The 23600-nt window shown below is 36.7% G+C and overlaps 1 protein-coding gene across 1 annotated transcript in view; it reads right to left on the reverse strand.

Annotated features, from left to right (window-relative positions):
• The window catches only part of AR (androgen receptor), a 209103-nt gene that overhangs the window by 16188 nt on the left and 169315 nt on the right, over positions 1-23600 (reverse strand). Inside the window, exon 4 of the mRNA XM_055120752.1 lies at positions 2248-2535. Coding sequence (XP_054976727.1) covers positions 2248-2535 — 288 coding nt within the window. The remainder of the gene's footprint in view (positions 1-2247; positions 2536-23600) is intronic.

Below are 23600 nucleotides of genomic sequence, written 5' to 3' on the forward strand. Positions count from 1 at the left end.
CTAAACTAAATTGATTTAAGAGAAAATGGTGGCTTGGTACTAAATATAATAAGTATGACACATTATTTACAGAGCAACTGCTGATTCAGATACAGTACTAGGTGCTTTTATATATAATATCTATCTATGGTGATAACAATAATCTGCTTACAAACTTATTAGTTTCAGGAATATGTTTCTCATACTGGAGGTTGGGCTGAGGAAATTTATCCTAGTGATTGACTACAGTCATACAAAATCTGCTATATATATATATATATATTTATACTAGGTTACTGGAAAGACTACGAAAGTGAATTATATGTACGTACACATGCATAGGTCACATATATGCATATAATCATATCTATGTATTTGATCCACACATATACAATTAGAGATCCATTTAATATACTCTATAAAATGGGACAATTTCAGTGTTTTAAAACTACTTGGAAAGATTAAACTAAATGTGCATTACACACGTGAAATCAAGTCATACAGATGAATAAGTAAGAAGGATTAAGTTACCTTTTATTTTTTACATTTTTTCTTTTCCATGAGAGACCACTCTTATGGAATGCATACATAACGAGAGTCCTTGGGTTATTTTTTTGGTCTTCTTATTGGTGAGTCAACCTCACCTTCTCAAGGTGGTAATTTGTTAGGGATTGCTGAATACTACAGGCCTTGAAGAATTTGACAGCCAACATTGGATGGTTACAAAGGCAGAAAGTCCACATTATGACCCAAGTGGCCCTGGATAGTCCTTGTTCTCTTACTTGTCCAAGGTTACAGAACTAAGTAGGTACAATGCAAACAAAGTGGGTAGATTAAGATGAACAGGAAATTTGGAATCAGCAGGACATTCGAGTTTAAGTTCTGGTCCTGCTACTTTCTGACTATGTCAGGGTAGGCCAGCATATCAGTTCTTGGAGTTCCAGTGTCTTATATAAATTACTGGAAATATCTATTTTAAATAATTCTTCTCTTTATCTATTTTAAAGGACTCAATATCTATTTTAAAGGATTCTTTTTTTCTTTAAAGGACGTTTTTTGTTTCAAGGGCTATACCGGCATTGTTCAGGGGTTACTCTTGGCTGTGCACTTAAGAATTACTCTGGCAGTGCTTGGGGGACAATATCGAATGTGGGGATCAAATCCGGGTCAACCACGTGCAAGGACCTATCCACTGTACTGTTGCTAAGGTTTCTATTTCAAAGAAATTCTTATTAAAATAAAATAAAAACTCTTTTCATCATATGAAAATTGAATGTCAGTTGTTATTAGAGGGAAATTTACTCTTTGACTCTAAAAGAAAAGCCTTGGTTGATGATGTTTCAAAAGATTCTTTAAATCTTAAGAGGATGATAGAACCCTTAGTATTTTGTGAAGCTCTAAGATGCTTTAGGAGTGCACTGAGACTTCTTTGGCGTTAATGAGGGTGAATCACTGGCTTTAAATCAATCAAATACACATGTATTGGTTTGATAATTTTGAGAAACAATGAATTCAGTTATTAGATGAAAATTTGGAAACCCTTCAGTAGAGGACCTCTAACTTTTCTGTAGCTCTAATATTTGAATAACCAGGCTGTTCAAACAATACACAGTATTGTGAGTTCCTGATCATTGAAGTAGTGAAGCACACATTAGATATTTCACATTCCATTCACTATCACTTAATATTTCCACCCAATATAATTGTTAAGGTAATTTAAAATTCACTAAGAGTTCCTTGAAGCAAATATTTTAAGCTATCAATTTATTCCAGGCTACTCCTCTCTTATTATATACATGGAGAAACTAAGATCCAAAGAGAGAAAGGATAAAATAATCAGACTCAATATTTGAAACTAAATGTTCTGACTTCCAGCCTAATTTTATTTGTAACATAATATATTTATTATTTTATATTATAATGATATTGCTTCTAAATATAATGTTGAAAATATAATAATATATAGGCCTATATATGATCATCTGGTGATCCTGTGTGCACATACAGAAGAATCTTTAGGCATATATGCATATGATTATGAGATCTTTGATTATGGGAACTGGGAACTTTTGCTGACTGTATCTGTGGGTTAAGTACGAAACAATCTTCATTATATACATCATATTTTATGTGGTAATTATACAAATTGCTTTCCCACAGGGATGTGATAAAGGCTGGATGAGTCAACGGTCAGGAAAGAAATAAGCATGATATCTGGTATGTAGGATTGCCCCCCATATCCCATTGCCATACTTCTCTTTTCCTTACCAGGCAAGGCCTTGGCCCACTTGACCACGTGCACAAGCTGTCGCTCCCCTAGTTCATTGAGACTAGTGAGCAAGGCTGAAAACGAGTCAGGCTTATTGTTGTCATGGCCAGCACACACCACGCCTGGTTCAATAGCCTCTAGAACATTCAGAAAGATGGGCTGAGACTCAAAGCCTTCAACGTGTAACAACGCCATCTTTGGGGTTTGTTCCTCAGTGGGGCTGTTGGCACTGGAAGACTCCCCTTCCTCCTGTAGTTTTAGATTGCCAAGTTTCTTCAGTTTCCGGGCTATTGGGGGAGAAAGGAAATTTGAATATATTACCAGTAGCTAAAATCACACAGTTCAGAGAGATTGTTAGAAAGAATGAGCAAAGATAACAATAACTTTGATAGGTTCTGGTCACAAATTCTAAAGTTTTTAATAAAAACGTCAGTTTTAATACTAGTTCAATAAACAGTTCTTCATTCCAAATACCTATTGACTCAAACTTTCTTATTTCACCTTCTCTCTGCTCCCCATTGTCAAAGAAATATAGTATATATTTAGATCAGGCTCTTACTAAGTGCAGCTATCAGTATCCATATCTTGAATCTACAATGAAATGACTTACTAATATATTCATGATTCATTCATTTGACATGTATTATTAGGTTTTTTCTTATGAGCGACAGAATGGACATAGGTTCTATCCTGGTCTGGTAGAGAAATAAATGTCCACAAGCAATTGTAAAATAGGTGAAACTGGTAATGTCGACAAACAGTTATAAAAAATGTGAGAAAAAAATATCCACAAGCAAACTGATAAATGTTTTAACATACATACACACACATATATATGCATGCTAAAATATATATATTTGTTAAAATAAGATGACAGTAGTCTCTCCCACCATAGGTAGGATCAATAAATTCTTTATGTGATATTTGACTGGACTTGAAAAATTATTTTACCAGGCAGTAAAATTAGAATGAATATAAATAAAAGCACTGAGGAATACTTGGGAAATAGAGATCAGTGTGACTGGAGTCTGTGCACTTGTGGGTAGAGTGACTATTAATGAAGATAAAATCAATGTTGGGACCTTATTTTAAAGTATAAGTATCCCGGGATATTGGTGGTGGGGAATGTGCACTGGTGGAGGGATGGGTGTGAGATTGTAACCCAAACATGAAAGCTTGTAACTATCGCACGGTGATTCAATAAAAAAATTTAAAAAAGTATAAGTATCTACATATAAGTATATGTGTATGCATTTAGATGTACATAAATATAACATATATAATACACCTATATCATATTTAGAAATCTGGGTTCTATCTTAAATTCAATAGACAAATACAGAATGTTTTAAATCAAGAATATGATACACTTATATCTATGCCTTGTATATCATACTAGATTGCTAGAGAAATAAACTTAAAGGCAAACCTATAAAATACACACACTAAACTTGTTCTTTGCTGTTTCTCAGGAAATGAAGAAGTACAGTGACTTAGATTTGTAACCCTCCCTTCTCTCTCTCTCTCTCTCTATTTTCTTCTTCCTCCATAAATGCACATATTCATAGACATCTCTAGAAATCACTAGGAAGATGGAAAATTTGTCAGAAACCTTTATCATTGGAGAGGATGTGGTATTAAGTATTTTTAGAAATGCCCTTGAAAGCCCCATCTAATACTGAGACTACCAATTCTCACTTTGATACAGTAAAATTGAATTTCCTGGTGTTGCTGTATCTCTCATTTAACAGTATAACAGTATAACAGCTTCAGACATTGTCAGGAATTACACCTATATGTAAGTTATACTGCAACCTACACTTTGATAATTTTAACAAAGTGAGAGGATAAGCTAAAGAGTTGACATTTCCTATAGTATCAAAAAATAATACCGCTAGTTGGTCACACCCAGGGACTGCCCCCGGTGCCCTGGAATCCCATCAACAGCAAGCACCCAGAGACTTAACAGCAAGCTCCAGGAAGAGAGTGACGCAGAGAGTCTCTTGCCCGCACGCCTGGCTGTCTTCCCCAGGGCCTCTCGGAGGTGATGGGCTCCAGCTTCCTTCCCCGCCCCAAGCACAGCTCGCAGCAGCAGAAGAGCTCCGGAGCCCAGCCACAGCCATGCTCAAGGCCCCTCTCTACGCGTTCGGACAAGCCTCACGCATGGTGTTCCCTTCTCTGAGTTGCCCAGAATGAGAGACCAGCCTCCAAGCCATGGAGTCAACCTCCTACTACTTATTTCTACTATTCTTGGGTGTTAGACTCCTAGTCTATTATTCTATATTCCACAGATGAGTGCAATCTTTCTATGTCTGTCTCTCTCTTTCTGACTAATTTCAATTAGCATGATATTTTCCATGCTGATTCACTTATATGCAAACTTCATTACTTCATTTTTTCTAACAGCAGCATAGTATTCCATTGTATAGATGTACCAAAGTTTCCTCAACCAGTCATCTGTTCTAGGGCTCTCGGTTTTTTTCCAGATTCTGGCTATTGTAAACAGTGCTGCAATGAACATATAAGTGCAGATGTCATTTCGACTATACTTTTTTGCTCCTCTGGGATATATTCCCAGCAGTGGTATTGCTGGGTCAAATGGGAGCTCAACATCTAGTTTTTTGAGAATCGTCTATATTGTTTTCCAAAAGGGCTGAAGCAGTCGGCATTCCCACCAGCAGTGTAGAAGGGTCCCTTTCTCCCCACATCCTCTCCAACAGCGGTTGCTTTTGTTCTTTTGGATGTGTGTTAGTCTCTGTGGTGTGAGGTGGTATCTCATGGTTGTTTTGATCTGCATCTCTCTGACGATTAGTGATGCAGAGCACTTTTTCATGTGCCTTTTGGCCATTCGTATCTCTTCCGTGGAAAAGTTTCTGTTCATTTCTTTGCCCCATTTTTTGATGGGGTTGGATGTTTTCTTCTTGTAGAGTTCAACCAGTGCTTTATATACCATTGATATTAACCCCTTATCTGATGGGTATTGTGTAAATATCCTTTCCCATTCTGTAGATAGTCTTTGTATTCTGGTCACTGTATCTTTTGCGGTGCAGAAGCTTTTTAGTTTAATGTAGTCCCATTTGTTGATCTCTGTTTCTACTAGATTGCTTAGTTCCGTGTCATCTTTGAAGATACCTTTATCTTCAATATCGTGGATGGTTTTGCCGACCTTGTCTTCAATGTACCTTATGGTTTGTGGTCTGATGTTGAGGTCTTTAATCCATTTTGATCTGACTTTTGTGCATGGTGTCAGGTCGAGGTCTAAGCCCATTCTTTTACATGTGGTTGTCCAATTCTGCCAGCACCCTTTGTTAAAGAGGCTTTCCTTGCTCCACTTCACATCTCTTGCTCCCTTATCAACGATTAGATGATCGTACATTTGAGGTTGTGTGTAGGGATATTCCACCCTGTTCCATTGGTCTTCAGCTCTGCCTTTGTTCCTGTACCATGCTGTTTTAATTGTTACTGCTTTGAGTTTAAGGTTGGGGAGGGTGATGCCTCCCATCATCTTTTTCCCAAGAATTATTTTAGCTATCCGTGGGCGTTTATTGTTCCATATAAATTTCAGGATTGCTTGATCCATTTCTTTGAAGAATGACATGGGTATTATTATAGGGATCGCGTTAAATCTGTATAATGCTTTGGGGAGTATTGCCATTTTGACAACTCTCACCAAAATGGGTTTTGGAGGAACTTTTCTCAAGATAGTCAAAGCCATCTACCACGAACCTATGGCAAGCATTATCATCAATGGAGAAAAACTAAGGGTCTTTCTTCTAAGATCGGGGACAAGACAAGGATGCCCACTCTCACCACTTCTCTTTAATATAGTACTGGAAGTATTAGTAATAGCCATCAGGCAAGAAAAAGATATTAAGGGGATTCAGATCAGAAAGGAAGAAATCAAGCTCCCACTATTCGCAGACGATATGATACTATACCTAGAGAAGCCTAAAAGCTCTAGTAAGAAACTCTTAGAAACAATTGACCTGTACAGTAAAGTCGCAGGCTATAAAATCAATACCCAAAAATCCATGGCCTTCCTATATGCAAACAATGAGACAGAGGAAAGGGACATGAAAAAAGCAATCCCGTTCACAATCATACCCCAGAAAATCAAATACCTTGGAATCAGCTTAACTAAAGAAGGACCTCTACAAAGAAAACTATAAAACGCTACTCCATGAAGTAAAAGAGGATATGAGGAAATGGAAACATATCCCCTGCTCATGGATAGGGAGAATAAACCAGCCATCATTTTCTTAGTGATCCCTTCTCTATTCCATCTACCTTCTCCCCTTCGCTCATGAAGCAGGCTTCCAGCTATGGGGCAATCCCCCTGGCCCTTGTATCTACTGTCCTGGGGTGTCAGCCTCATGTGATGTTATTCTATACTCCACAAATGAGTGCAGTCCTTCTATGTCTGTCCCTCTCTTTCTGGCTCATTTCACTTAGCATGATCCTCTCCATGTCTATCCATTTATAAGCAAATTTCATGACTTCATATCTCCTAACAACTGCATAGTATTCCATTGTGTAGATGTCCCAAAGTTTCTTTAACCCGTCATCTGTTTAAGGGCACTTGGGTTGTTTCCAGATTTGGGCTATTGTGAACAGTTCTGCAAATATCCCCTGCTCATGAATTAATACCGTCAAAATGGAAATACTCCCCAAAGCATTGTACAAATTCAATGTGATCTCTATAAGGATACCCATGGCATTCTTCAAATAAAGGGAGCAAACACTCGTGAAATTCATATCGAACAACAAGCCCCCACTAATAGCTAAAGCAATTCTTGGGAAAAAGAAAATGGGAGGAATTAACCTCCCCAACTTCAAACTCTACTACAAAGAGGTAATAATTAAAGCAGCATGGTATGGAATAAAGGCAGAGCTGCAGACCAATGGAACAGAGTTGAATATTCTGACACACACCCCAAATATATAATCATCTAGTCTTTGATAAGGGAGCAATAAATGTGAAGTGGAGCAAGGAAAGCATTTTTAACAAACGGTGCTAGTTTTATTCTTATTCTATCTCACAAATCACCTGATAGGGGCTGGAGCAATAGTTTAGCAGGTATGACATTTGCCTTGCACGCGGCTGACCAGGATTTGATTACCAGCATCCCATATGGTCCCCTGAGCACCACCATGAGTGATTCCTGAGTGGAGAGCCAGGAGTTAGACCTGAGCATTGCCAGGTGTGGCCAAGAAGCCAAAAAAATCACCATGATAGTTCAGCAGTAAAAAAAAAACAAATCACCATGATAATGAGGCAGTAAAAAAACAAATTACCATGATAATCCAGCAGTAATATGGATGTCACCCTGATTATTATGAAAGTCCTGGCTTCTCCTAGAATAAACCTATTTCTAGAGCTCTTTAAATATAGTTAATTCAAACTTACATGGGTAGTTCTTTCCTCTGAATATACTGTGTTCATCCTTCCAGTTTGTACTTTAACTGAAATAAACACTGTTTTTCTGTGAGCTTGTATAAGTCTTGTCCTGGTCCTTCTTCCTTGCCCAAAGGAAGAAGCTGGAAGATTTCTACCACAGTAACAAGTAACTCTGAATCCACGACTCTCTTTGCAGAAAGTGAATAATTCCTTTTAAATCCTCATTAGATTGGGTCAGGTGCAGCAAAGACAACATCTCTTAAAATTCTACTAAATTGTGAACTTAAAAACATGTCCCAAGTTGTTTTTTCACAGTAGTATCTAGAATTATTTTTGACTGTCACTGTCACTGTCATCACGTTGCTCATTGATTTGCTAGAGCGAGCACCAATAGCATCTCCATTGTGAGACTTGTTGTTACTGTTTTTGACTAAATAATTGAAAATGATGTTTGTACACCAGAAGGTTCGAAATCATAGAGATATTTAGAAGTCTACCTTTTAAAGAAAGTGATTCTTCTATATCCCAAATTTCTCCAAATGGTGGAATATGAAGAAGAGAAACATCCTCCAACTTCAACAGAAGCAGTGAAATTTTCTCACTTTTGGAAACTTCTCAATCTACACTGTCTTTCCCCCACACATAGCAGCAAAAGCTTCTATACTGATGTGTCAAGAAATGACAATGAAACAATGTTTTATTGTGACATTGACTATAGATTTTACAGATTAATCACATGTAACCTTCCTTTGGATAGTACCATTGAAACTGATTTTATAACGGTGGTGTTGTACAAGCATAATTGAACATTTTAAAGAATCATGTGGCAAAATGAATAGTAATTTTAGTTGGGACACAATTGACAACTTTTGGGAAATAAAGACGGGGAAATCCTCTCATAAAGTTGTCTATAACGGCCAGTTAATTATGATACACTGTGGCCTAATATAAATTTTACTTACTGATTCCCAAGTTCTGGAAAATTTTTAATCAAACCTCTTTGTCTTTTATCCAGTAACTTTTAAATTTATAGTTTCTGTGGGCCTGATTAATTCTTCCCATTTAATGAATTTATTTTAGTTGTAACAAATGAATACTTTAGATGGATTTTCTTTTTTTAGAAGATAAAGCAAATTTTTTGCCTTATTCTTTTCTGAGGTATTTTCAGTCACCTCATAAGTTACTATAGTAAGTAAACTAATACATTTTATCATGTTCGCTTACACAGAAAGCTGTATTTCCACATAAGTTAAGCTTATATATTTACAGAAATAAAGGCTTAAAAAATTTAAAAAATAATAAAACAATATAAAAGTGGTGTTGTAGAGGCAGCCAAAATAGGACTCTTATGCCACAAACTTAAAAGTACACTCCCCATAAGAAGGCAGCAAAATCCATACATTATATGAAAGTCTGCACCAGTCCCCTAGAGATAATATGGGACAGAGAAGTACTTCGTCGGTGATCCTTTCTTGCCTTCATGGAGCTAAGCCTGAAAACTGTGGAATAGACGCATATCAACTCACAAACATTACTATCTCCTTTCTTCCGACTCACCATTTAATTTAAATAAAACAATAAGTGTCTGCCTTTCATTTGGGTTGAGAGGCATACATCTCACATGAAGGGTTAGATATGACATGGGGGATCAGATGCAGAAGAGTGGGAGGTGCTTGGGCTTTCCTCCATGGAAGAAAATAAAGATCTTGCATATGAAGTAACATCTGAGATTACTAAGACTCATTATCCAACATACAAGTTATCTAGCAACATGTTTGCCTCTGCTACATAAAGAGGACATAGGAGCTCATGAAAGGATGAAAATAATATGATTTTAATTACATTCAGTTCAGTCACCCCTTTCAGGCAGAAAAGCCAGAACACCTGGTGCAGCTTGGTCCACTATGTACAAGGGGCAATACATTGGCCAAGTCCTGGAGGTAACCTGGAATTTAACTTCCTTTCTTCGGTATGTTGCCTTATACTTCTCAGACGAAGCTATGAAATAACATGCAAGTTTTCATTAGCACTACACAAAGAGGGGAAATAATTTCTTCTTGATAGATTCTCCCCATAGTCTCTGCACATATTGATTTTGCTTACAATGTGTTGGCTTAGGTCATCACCCCACTGAGATCTGAGTCACTAGCAGGAAAGTGGAGGTGACAAAATGTACTTCATGATTGCACATTACCAATCATTCTGTGTCCCTTCACATTTGAAAATCCCCTGGGTTCATCTGTATAAAAGTTGCTAGGATTTTGTTTCTTTTTCAATAGCATGAATAGGGTACTTTCTTTTTTCTTTTTTCAGTACCATGAATAGGGTATACAAAAGGGACTACTTCCCTGGGGAACAGTTTATATTCACAATGCCTTTTCATGGAGCTTTCTAAAATAATGGAAATGTCTGCAATGCTCAATGTAATAGCTACTAGAATGGCTTTCATACCCTTCAACTGTGGATTTGGAAAGTGAGGATTTATATTTTTGATCACTTGTATTTTAATAATATTTAAGTTCAATTGTAGGTAGCCACATGTGACTAGTGGCTGCTATATTGATTGGGCAGTTCAAATCTTAGAGTAGCAGTTACAGAGACAGATTAGTTATTAGTAAAATATTCATAGATGTTATGCAGAAAATTCTGCATTAGGAATAAGAACCCTAATTCTATTTCAGTACTGTCATTAGGCAGTATAACCTTCTCTGTCCTCAATCTATTATCTGTGACTTGAAAGTTTGGAATAATTGAGAAGTAAAAAAACACTAAAATCAACTTTGGAACAAAGATGTGTATCAGGAAAAACAAATATAATAATGACTTATTATTATATTTTGTTTCTGTATGTGAGTGTATGTGTCTGTGTTTCATACACATATAAATGGCAGGGATAGGAAGACATTAATTCCAGTTCAGATTTCTCACCATTTTTATTGAACCCATCCAAACCACACCACAGTATTTTCTTTATAGATTCTAGCATCATATTGAATCTACTGACATCCTAGATTAGATAATTTCTAAGGATCCTTTAGTTTGATAAACTATTTGTCTTTGTACTGTTTTAGTGCCCCAAACCTGTTTTTAGTTATAGATTATGACTAGAAGTATTCTCATAGCTTCTCATTTCCTCTCCTCTAAATTTGATGCTAATTTTAGAGTAAATGGTGAAGACAAATGGCAGAGATATAGCTTCCACCCTAATCTGCAACTCTGGTATTAGACTAAAAGTAGGGTTTGGAGCTTCTAAGTTCTTGGGGAGGCAGCATAATAGAAAGTACCCAATAACATGGCAGTTTTAATCAGTAGATCAGGTTTGGATTACAGGGTTCACTTTCTTGATAGCTATGTTAGCTTATGTGAAACAAGGATGTGGAAAATTCCCAATCTTATAAAATCATTGTAGATTTTGTAGGCTGTCAATTTACTATATCGACTTATTGTTTCTAGGAGCTTTTCTGTAGAGTCTTTAGGGTTTTCCATGTATAGTGTCATATCATCTGCAAATAGTGATAACTTGATCTCTTCCTTTCCTATCTTTATGCACTTTATATCTTTTTTTGTCTAACTGCTATGGCCAGGACTTCCAGTACTATATTGAATAGGAGTGGTGAGTGTGGGCAACCTTACCTTGTGCCCAATCTTAGAGGGAAGGATTTCAGTTTTTCCCCATTGAGAATGATACTAGCGTTGGCTTTTGGTAGATGGCTTTGACTATATTAAGGAAACTCCTTTGATGCCCATTCTGCTGAGGGTTTTCATCATAAACGGATGCTTAATCTTGTCAAATGCTTTCTCTGCATCTATTGATATGATCATATGTTTTTTACTATTTATTTTATTAATATGATGAACTGTGTTGATTGACTTCTGAATGTTAAACCATCCTTGCATCCCTAGGATGAATCCTACTTGGTCATGGTGTATGATCTTTTTGATGAGTCATTGGATTCTCTTTGCTAATATTTTGTTGAGGATCTTTGTGTCTGTGTTCATCAGGGACATTGAACTGTAATTCTCTCTCTTTGTGGTATCTTTGTCTGTTTTTGGTATCAGGGTGATATTTGCCATGGCTTTTTTATATACAAATAATTAAAGAGAAAAACAATCCTGTTCACAATCGTACCTCAGAAAAATAAGTACCTTGAAATCAGCTTAACCAAAGAAGTGAAGGACTTATACAAGGAAAATTACAAAACACTACTTCAAGAAATAAAGGAGGGCACTAGGAAATGGAGACACGTCCCCTGCATATGGATAGGGAGAATTAAAATTATCAAAATGGCAATATTGCCAAAAGCACTATACAAATTTAATGCAGTCCCTACCAGGATACCCATGACATTTTTCAAAGAAATAGAAAAAACACTCCTGAAATTTATATGGAACAATAAACCCTTACAAATAGCTAAAGCAATCCTTTAAAAAAAGAGAATGGGTGGCGTCACCTTCCCCAACTTCAAATTCTACTACAAAGCAGTAGTAATTAAAACAGCATGGTATTGGGAAAAAACAGACCTGCAGACCAATGGAACAGAATTGAATATCCTGTCACAGACCCCCGAATATATGGCCACTTAATCTTTGACGAAGGAACAAGAAACGCAAAGTGGAACAAGGAAAGCCTCTTTAACAAGTGGTGCTGGGAAAACTGGATAGCTACCTGCAAAAAATTGAACTCCGACCTCTGCCTAATGACAGGCACAAAAGTCAGATCCAAGTGTACTAAAGACCTCAATATCAGACATGAATTTATAAGGTTCATAGAAGAAAACGTAGGCAGAACTCTCCGTGACATTGAAGCTAAAAGCATCTTTATGGACGAAATAGCACTGATCATGCAAGTGGAAGCAAACATAAACAAATGGGACCACATCAAACTAAGAAGCTTCTGCACTTCAAAAGAAACAGTGACCAAAATACAGAAAGAACCCACAGAATGGGAAAGAATATTTACCCAATACCTATCTGATAAGGGATTAATAGCCAGGATATATAAGACACTAGTAGAATTATATAAGGAAAAAACCTCCAACCCCATCAAAAAATTGAGAGAAGAAATGAACAGAAGTTTCCTCAAAAAAGAAATACAAATGACCAAAAGACACACGAAAAAATGCTCCACATTGCTAGTCATCAGGGAGATGCAAATTAAAACAATGAGATATCATCTCACACCACAGAGACTGGCACACATTCAAAAGAACAAAAGCAACCAGTGCTGGTGTGGATGTGGGGAAAAAGGGACACTCCTTTATTGTTGGTGGGAATGCCGACTGGTCCAGCATTTCTGGAGAACAATATGGACAGTCTTTCTAAAACTAGAAATTGAGCTTCCATATGATCCCTCAATACCAGTTCTGGGAATATGTCCCGAGGGTACAAAAAAGCACAGTAAAAATGACATCTGTACCTATATATTCATTGCAGCACTGTTCACAATAGCCAAAATCTGGAAACCCGAGTGCCCTTAAACAGATGACTGGTTAAAGAAACTTTGAGACATCTACACAATGGAATACTATGCAGGTGTTAGGAGAGATGAAGTCATGAAATTTGCTTATAAATGAATAGACATGGAGAGGATCATGCTAAGTGAAATGAGTCAGAAAGTGAGGGACAGATATAGAAGGACTGCACTCATTTGTGGATTATAGAATAACATCACATGAGGCTGACACCCCAGGACAGTAGATACAAGGGCCAGGGGGATTGCCCCATAGCTGGAAGCCTGCTTCATGAGCGAAGGGGAGAAGGCAGATGGAATAGAGAAGGGATCACTAAGAAATTGATGGCTGGAGGAATCATTTGTGATGGGAGATGTGTGCCAAAACTAGATAATGGAATAAACATGATGAACTCTCAGTGTCTGTGTTGCAGGTCATAATGGCCAAAAGTAGAGAGAGAGTATGGGGAATAATGTCTGCCATGGAGGCAGGAGGAGGGTGGGAAAGGGAGGGGTATACCTGGGATATTGGTGCAGAATGTGCACTGGTGGAGGGATGGGTCTTTGATCATTGTGTGATTGTAACCGAAACATGAAAGCTTGCAACTATTTCATGGTGATTCAATAAAATTTAAAAAAAAGAATAAGAATAAAACAACAATACTAATTGTATTATGATGAAAAATTATTTTAATAATGAGTTATATGTCTTTAAGGGAGTCTGGCAACCACATCTGGTTGTGCTCAAGGGATACTCTTAGCTCTGTACTTGAGAGTTGCTCCCTTTGGCGGTTGGAGGAACATATGGTACTGGCTCTCAGACTAGAGATGGTTGTATGCAATGGGCTTAAGTCCTGTACTCCATTCCATGAACTACAGGTCTTTTAGTAGTGAGATTATATTGCAATGTGTAGGTGCAGGTTAAGGGAAAGTCTCTAATCTGAAAATAAATGTTCTTAGGTAAACAGTATGCTTTTCATAGCTTTCAAGATCACAGAGGTGGGCATAAGGAGTCATGTGCTTTCATTTATTTTCCAGCTGGAATAAAGACCTGGATGAGGGAAGGGTTTTTAAATATCAGCTTGTGACTAAATCCAAAAGCAAATGAAAATAGTCACAATAAGACCCAACCATTATAGTGCAAGTGCATTTTTATTTTTGTAATGATGAAAATAGCTTCTCAATCTATCTACCCTACTTAATTTGGAGAGTATCTATTAGTTTATTCTTGGATTTGAAGGTAGAGGCATTCACATAGCATAATAAAAAGAGGGCAGTGTCTAGAAAGTTAGATAGATTTCATCAATTAGAAAGGAATTTGCAGACCTTATTCTTACAAGAAATTCCTACCGGAAATTAAGCTCTGCCATGATCACATAAAGTTGGAAGAGGACTCTGAACCCCATATCAGATTAGTCTCACCAACACCTTGACTTCATTATTGTAAGAAACTGCAATTAGAATGTAGCAATTCTGTGTTATTTTTAACTTACAAAACTGTGAGATGTTAAATGAGTATTGTGTGACACTACCAACCTTATGGAAATTTGTTATTTAGCAACTAAACAGTAATACATTTTCCTAAAAGATGTGTAGTGTAGGGCAAGATAATAGTGTCTCAAGTCAGCAAAGCTTGGGTTCAAACCCCCGCTTTGTCAATCTATTACCAAAATAATATCTCTGAAATCATTGCTTGATTTCTCTAAGATTAACTTTTTCATTTGTCAAATAGACATACCACCACCTAGCTAAAATAAATGTCAGAGAATATCTGGCGCACACACACAAGACTTCTCTACTCTCCATTCATTGTAAGCACGAGAAAGGAATGCAGGCTCAATAGAAAACCAGATACTGCAAAAAAGGAGGGTGGAAATTACACTGTGTGAAATTGAAAATATTACTGAATTTGTTCTGCATAAAACTTTTTATAAAACTGAAATTTGACTGTATATATTTATTTATGGTTTGGGGGTCATGGTCTGGAATGTTCAGGGCTTACTCCTGGTACTGAGTTTTAAGGAGAGGGCAGGCTCACTCTTGGCAGGCTTGGGTGACCATATAAGGTGCTAAGGATTGAATCTGGATTGGCAATGTGCAAGTCAAGCACCCTACCCACTGTACTATCTTGCCAGCTTAAGTTTAAGTTTAATTCTAAGTGCTAAGTATACATAAAGGTTAAGTTTGGTGCAGATTTATAAATTCTTTGTGAAGCCAGATTAGGTTATAGTCTATTCATAGATAAGTCATCTGTTAATTTATGCATGTCTGCAGGTAGTTATATATTACAATGCTTATATTGAGGGGCTATAAAATATACTATGTAAATGAAGACAGTGCTGAATTAAGAATTTTATAGGTGAATTTGGACCTAGGGAAATGAGTTGTGACCTCTAGATTACGTCAGAACAGCCATATTTCCACACATTAATACTAGAGTCAGGGGTTTACTCTATATAAGTTTTGGTTTAAAAAATCTGAAAATTGTATTAGGGCTCAGAAAAGCTCACTTCATGATCCTAGAAACATTCCTTTTCTTCTCAGTTTTTATATATATTATAGATCTATGTATATGAATACATATGCACATATGTATAACTATATCTGTATATATAATCATAGAGTAATTAAAAGTAAAGTATCTGAGTTAGTATGAGTTGCAAACCTGGCTCTAGTACTTATTAATTGTGTCACTTTGGCCAAGACTAAGTCTCTGTACCTCAATTTCCTCATCAGTAAGATGGAGATAAAAAATGGCCTAATTTATAATGATGTTAATGAGAAGACTGGAGCAATAGCACAGGGGATAGGGCGTTTGCCTTGCACGTGGCTGACCCGGGTTTGATTCCTCCGTCGCTCTCAGAGAGCTCTGCAAGCTACTGAAAGTATCCTGCCCGCATGGCAGAGCAGGGTAAGCCACCCGTGGCATATTCGATATGCCAAAAACAGTAACAACAAATCTCACAATGGAGACATTACTGGTGCACACTCGAACAAACCGATGAACAATGGTATGGCAGTGCTACAGTGCTACAATCAATGAGAAATATATGCACTTGTTTGTGCTGGCAGAGTACAGAGAAGACAAGACATAAGAAAAATGCACTGAATTTGAGGAGACAGCAATTAATGGTAAAATAGAAATTCTAAAATTTTATTCACATTAAAAGCCTTTAAATTATTTATCTTATTAAATAAATGACCTGGAACAAATAGCTTCATTTCACTTCTATTTGTTTTCACATCAATATAATGGTGGCAATGCAAAATGACTACTGCATAAGACTATTGTTATAAGGAAATGAGATTATTTCAGTGAGAGTCCTCTGAGTCCTTTAAAGTGTATTCCAATCAGCATACTGCATCATTTTCTTATTTGTTTCTATGTTTTCAGGCCACATCAGCTGTTTTCAGGGCTTACTTCTGGCCCTGTGCTCAGGGATACCTCCTGATGATCTTGGGGGACTATATGGAGTGCTTGGTATAGAATCTGATTCAGTAGTGTACGAGGAAAGTACCCTAGCTGCTGTGCTATCTCTCTGGCTCCAACTACATAAATTTCTACAAATCTATCTCTAGCTAGAGAGAATTCTGAAAAACTGCTAACCGTAGAAAACCTGTAAGAACTATAACCTTCCATCTCAAACCAAAGATTGAGATCAAACTAACAAATTTCAGAATAGTAAGGTAATAAAAAAATGTTTCACAGAATGGTAAATTTCCCTAATACAATGAATGCAAAGCACTAAGTACATTTTGTAGGTCAAGAAACGATGTCTTCTACTCTTACTAGTTGCCAAACGTCACGATAATCGATGGCAATTCCCTTTATGTTAACAATCTTTCTGAAAAAGATTCTCTGGAAACTACAGTTTCCAGAGAATGACATAAATTAGAATAGTAGAATCATAATTGGAACAGTCTCCAGACATTAATCTGGTATGATATTAGAATTAAAAGAGCTCTAAAGTTTTATTTAAGGGTTCCAGAAAGTAGTTTATGAGCACGTGATTCTACTAATAGGGATTTTTTTCAAATCAAAATTAGTGCTTTATTTTGTATCTACATTTGGCGCTACATAAAATTTTGTTTGAAGAAAAGATTCCATGGTTAAGAGCATGTTGGATTGTTCCAGATCCTACCTATTTTTCCTCTCCTATTTAAACCAGTCCTTGTTTTATTAGACTTTCCCCCTTAATTTTGGGGCCATATGTTGTAGTGCTTAAAGGACTATGCTCTGTCGGGCTTGGAGATTGAACCTGGGCCTCCAGCATGCAAAGAATATGCTCACCCCTTGAGCTATCTCTCTGGACCAATTCTTATTTTAAATATATACAGAAGGGAAAGCTAAGTCCTTCCTAATGTTAAACAGATAAAGGGGTGGCACAATAGAGTCTGGAATTGGGTATCTTTACTTTTAGGTATGTTTTCTATTTCATAATAATGAATATCATGCCAGTGAGAAGGATCAGTTGAAGATGAGTGGGAAAGAACTATGAAAGGAACAAGAGATGAAGTATAGTCAGTACTTGGCTAACGTAGTAGTGAGAGATTTGTAAGGGGTACATCCAAGTTTAAGTGTACACTAATAAAGAGTATGCCAGATTCTCTTAGGCAAGAAGGCTTCTTGGTCCTTCCCCCAAAGTCCCTTTTCTATCAAGTTTCAATTCTGAGTCAGAGGAGAAAATATCAAATTTTATCGTTCAAGGTTTATGTTGGAATATTTAGTCTAATGGTTTTTAGTTCATGGAAGAGTAAACATAATTAATAATAGAATGATATGCAGTGCTGCATATCCTTGCCAAAGCACAGGATTTGGCAGAAATTATTTCCAAGTTTCTTCTCCCTGACTACTGAGCCAGAAGATAGGGGCTCACTGTTTGGATGCCATCCTGTGTGAGGGGCTAAGTCATTACCAAAACTATGCTCATGTGTAATTGCAGAACCTGGAAATGCTTTAACATATAGTGTTTTCCACTGGAAAAAGTAAGTACATAAAATTAGAGCATACAAGATTCTACAATTACACTTAAACTAACATTAAAAACAAATGTGAAACAGCCCATGCTGAACAGGTCAGCCTGACCTGGAAAACAAACTAGAGAGAAAAAAAAAGAAAGAAAAAAAAGAAAATAGAGGAAGGCCCAATGTTAACAGACTAATTCTGTCAGTCTGTTCTAAATAAAAAAATACCATTGGTGTATTAATGGTGTTATTAAAAGAAAATTCACTAGCAGAAATATGCAACATTCAAACAAAATGAAAACAGTTAAAAATAAACCATATGTGCCTTTCAATTTTCATTAGGGAAAATCTTATTCATTTGGAGATTATAACTAGGCCCCAAGGAGGGTAAAACTTCCTTCCCTCCTGAAGTTCTTCTTTGGCTTTTCTCCAATATGTTGCTGAGTCAGGGGAAAGTGGGGGTAGGGGAGCGTGTGGGCATACATGCACATGTGCGAAAGGAAAGTGAGGACACTGGAGAAGGAAGAGGGTGGAAATGCAGACTCCAATAAAGACAGGGATAGTGGTCCTCACTTTGATACTTTTCTGCCACTGCCTCCACAAAACCCAAACAAACAGGAAACTTGTTTCAATAGACCACTCTGGGTCTGGGACACAGAGTGAGCACAGTAAGAGAGAGCATAGCACTATGTTACAAACTCTAAGTGCATTTCCTCTTGTGTAAATACATAGTTTGAGGAGAACAAGACCTCACCCGGATAGAGATTCAACCTACCCATATAAGTGAGCAGTGAGGATAGAATAAAGATATGAAGTTTGATTCACTTTCCCTATCATCCTAAATGTAACATTGAAGCAAATTAAGTGACAAAGGTTCTCTTCTGTGATTTCCTTCTTCTTTATGAAAGGTTCAAGCATGTTTATACTTTTGAAGAGAGACACTTGAACTTCGGGAAGAGGGAGAAACCATATCTGAATCTAGTCTTCTAACCCACTGAAGAAAGGATCTGGTTGGTTCCTCGGTTTACTTCTCCAGGAAATACATAAATACGGTTTTTGTTTACTGATCTTCTGTAAATATATGAGGACTAAGGTTAAGATCTAAGTCCTTGGCAGTGGTTCAAGAGAATAGTGGTAAAAGAAACTAATACATTGTTTTATAACTAAGTGGCCAAAAAAACCTTAGACAGTCTCAGTTCTTACAAAAGTAAGGTAGCATAGCATCTTCAGGTGGTACATCGTAGAAAGTCAGCAAGTGAAAAAAAAACCTTCCGCTGGTTCCACCTGGCTGTGGTCACATATAATTAAGAACAATTAAGAAGCGCTCTGCTAAAGTTGAGTCAGATTTCAGGAACAAAAATCATGATACTCATCACTATATGAGTGGTAATTGTTACTACTTCAAGAAGTAGTTCTTATAACATCTAAGAGATATAAAAACACCATTGGTCTCATTTGCAGTCCCTAATACTAATATATCAGACTCTATGTTGAGGAGTAATGACTAACATTAAGAATTCAGATAATTTTGGACTATCTAAGAGAGAATCTTCTGGAACCTTTATTCAGAATGAGGCAAATCAGTCTTTCTTTATCATGCGGTTGTTTAAAGATTCCTCCAAGTGAATCTCCAACATGGAGATTTTGTAAGATGAGAGATACCGTTTAATATAGCAAATTAAAGATGGTCTAGCACCTAGAAGTTCCCATAATCAGATACATATGTCAGATTCTCTGACAGAGAAAGCTGCATGCAAAATTAGAAGGAAGTTCTGGTTGCATTAGAGGTTTGACTTTTCTCTTTTCCTGGCTGTAAAATGAGTGGGGAAATAAAAATCATTTTTTGGGAGTTAGATTGTTTCCACCTTTTTTATTTATTGATAAATATGCTAAAGAGTGTTACATTTCTAATTAATTCTCTGCATAGTCGTTAAAGATTTTATAACTTTTTATTGAAGTTCTGATTCATCAGGGCTGGAGCAATAGCACAGCGGTTAGGGTGTTCATTTTACATGCGGCCAACCCAGGTTCGATTCCTCCGCCCCTCTTGGAGAGCCCGGCAAGCTACTAAGAGTATCTCACCCACATGGCAAAGCCTGGCAAGCTACCCATAGTGTATTCGATATGCCAAAAACAGTAACAACAAGTCTCACAGTGGAGACATTACTGGTGCCCGCTCGAGCAAATAAATGAGCAACGGGATGACAGTGACAGTGACAGTGACTGATTTACCATATCGTGAATGGTGGTTTCTTATGCAAAAAATTACAACACCACATCTATAAATAGTGTACCTCCTCCATTCCCCAAGTCCCCAAAGTCCCTCTCTTTCAACACCCCTTTACTCCCAATCTGTTGTATAGATCAGTTTACTTGCTGTGTTACCTTTGGCCCTTGTTGCTACCTTGCTGTGTATCTTTAAGCCCATAGTGGTTAAAGAATTGTGGAAGGGTGGGGGAGAGAGATATGGAATTGGGAGAGGAATAGAATTAAAAGTCTCATTGCATCACTTAGTGTCTATTAAAGACAGCCTAAGCAGCCTTCTGAATTCTTTGCAGCAGCTAAACAATACCATATTTACATTCATCCTAGAGATGAAAATACTTAAAAATTAATGTCTGTATGCTAACAGCTCATGAATCAAAGCTACTATGCTTCATATTCTACCCCGGGGAGAGTCCTCTGTCTCTTTTTGTTTTACTGTGGCCAGCATTAGACGGAGTGCTTGGGCCTGTGACCTTTTTATCTTGGTCGGGATCCAGATTTTCTCCTTAAATACAAATACAAGTTGAAGCTTTCTGTAAATGGTTTCTTGAGGATTGGTGTTTACATTTATTTAATTATTGAGAGATAGAAGGCTGAAATGTCCTTCAACAATCAATTTTCACTTCAGCTGCAGACTCATTGGCCCAAAGAGGAATTAAATGGGTAGGGTAGACATTTATATGCCTGGCTTAAGTGATCTAAAAAGTCTAGCAAAGGATTAACTGGACTGAGAATGAAATCTGATTCCAAAAGAGGTGATCTAGGGTAGCAATGACATTTCTAATTTGCTTCCTAGATCTCTGTTATCATGGAAATAATACCAATAATAGACAAGCTGAAGGCTCTATTGATATCTGAGTGACTGTATTCCCCTCCCCAAATACCCCCACCCCTCAATAATTCTACTTCTTATAAATATCTCAAAAGAAATACACAAAAGTATTTAAAAATTTTGGTCAGGAAATTATCTATATACAAGAAGAAAATATTTGAGACACTTTTGTGACCTTCAAGCGTACATCCTGCAAACTGTAACAACAGGTAGTACTCTTTTTAAATTGAAAGCAGTGCTTTGTATCAGTTCAACTGAAACTTCTCCCTGATTTTTGAAATCTGAAAATCAGAACCAGCGTACTCTAATCTTTCTGTCTACTACCTTTTAAAATCATTGTCCTATGATATCATCGCACTTTCTCAAATAAAACTGGGGAATTTTGGAGCATTTATAGCAAAAAGAAACAATAATAAAATCTATCTGCTGCTGCTATGCTTTAAAAACTCGAGATTTTAACTGGAGATTTTATGAGAGATATTTATATACTAGATATGTGTTACCATCAATTTGATGATTAGAAAAAATTACTTAGCTCTAAATTACAGTTCTCAAAAAGCAAAGACTCAGAGAGAGAAGATAACTTATGTGATATCCCAAATAATTTAGTTTAGATGAATTAAAAGATATAGTCTCTGGTCTCTTTCTAAACAAATTTATTCTAGAACTATGAGGAAAGAGAAACGTACCCTGTTCCTTTTAATGTCACTAAATATGAATATAACAGGAAGATGGTAATATAAGCCACAGAGAACAAATTTCAAGGTTTTATTTCAGGATGATTTAGACTTAAGAGAACTAAGAATCCAGTACTATACTATAATAGCATGGGGGAATGCTGGCCCTAAGTCTATGAAATGATCTGAGAACACACAAACATATTTCCATGCAGATAAGATGTGGGGTTACAGTGGTATTTATGGTGTACTTACTCTTTATAATTTTCTTTACAAACAACATTTTGTAAAGGAGATTTTATATTACTATTTTATTATTTTAAATTTAAAATGTTTGGCTTTTTTGGTCACACCTGGCGATGCACAGGGGTTACCCCTGGCTCTGCACTCAGGAATTATTCCTGGCGATGCTTGGGGAAACATATGGGATGTTGGGGATCGAACCCAGGTCAACCATGAGCAAGGCCCTACCTGCTGTACTATCGCTCCAGCCCCTAATTTGTTATTTTAAAATTTGTTATAATTTAGGCAACAAGGTTATAATAGTGTTAAAATTGAAGTTATTAATGTCTAGCAAAGAATATTTTATTATTCCTATATGGCTCTTGAGGGAATGACATTCAGGGACATAAAGTCATTTAGTCTACGTCATCAAGACAATGAATGGTAAGCATATCTAAGCTAGAAACATGCTAGAGTAACATATGAAGAAAAATTCTGTACACTTCAGATTCTCAATAATCTGGCAAATTTCTTCTCCTATAGTGTTTGGCAGCATGCATGTGCCAGTGCAATTTAAAAAAGTATTAGCAACAAGAGTTGCAAAGCACAATGGAAATATTTGGAGAGGAATAGACATAAAGTAGAGAAAGTGATCATGGGGAAAGACTGCGGAGCGGGCAAGTTTTTCTCATTGCTTCTTGGAAACTGGAACTATATCATTGGAAAGTACAGACAAAAGTGAGAAATGATTATACATTTATTCAATTATGAATTGTGAAAACTCTGAAGCTAATACACCAAAGGGAAGGTCTTTCTCTGTACAATAATGTTTATAAATACTTTTTTTTTGTTTGGAGGACATACTCAGCTGTGCTCAGGGCTGACTCTTAACTGTTTTATTCAGGAATCACTCTTGACAGGGCTTGGGAACTACATGGGATTCCAGAGATTGAATCCAGGTCTGCTGCATGCAAGGCAAGTGCCTTAGCTGCTGCCCCTATAACTAACTATTTTCTGAAATGGAAAGTTGGCAAGGAATATAGATCAATGAAACAATTGCATGTTTTTTAAAAGAAGTCAGAAATGAACATGTACAAAGAAAGGTCTATTCTGTAATGAATGGGCAGTAAAGAGCCTGAAATAGTCCGTAAAGAATCAATTTGAGAATACAACCACTCCAGAAGCCTCTCATTAATTAATTAATTGTACTCTGGGCTATACCCAGTTTTATTTAGGGCCTCCTCACAGTTCTGTGATCTGGAGTTGTCTCTGCCTGTGTTTTAAGGATAATTTGTGGTGCCTGAGAATCAGAGTCTATTGAAAGCAGAGAATACATGCTCAGCTCATTAATTTTATCTTTTTGGACACTTTATAATCCTTTTAGAAACAAAAAAAGCTGTTATTTCAAAATGTTTAAAAAAACTTATTTCAAACGGAAGCAATTGCTTCCGTTTGAAATAATTTTGAATTATTTTTCTTAATTTTAACAGTATCCAATATACATCGCAAACTATTATCCAGATTAGTCATTTAAAAACTTCAAT

This window comes from Sorex araneus, chromosome X (genome assembly GCF_027595985.1).
Source record: "Sorex araneus isolate mSorAra2 chromosome X, mSorAra2.pri, whole genome shotgun sequence".
In the NCBI taxonomy this organism is placed as follows: domain Eukaryota; kingdom Metazoa; phylum Chordata; class Mammalia; order Eulipotyphla; family Soricidae; genus Sorex; species Sorex araneus.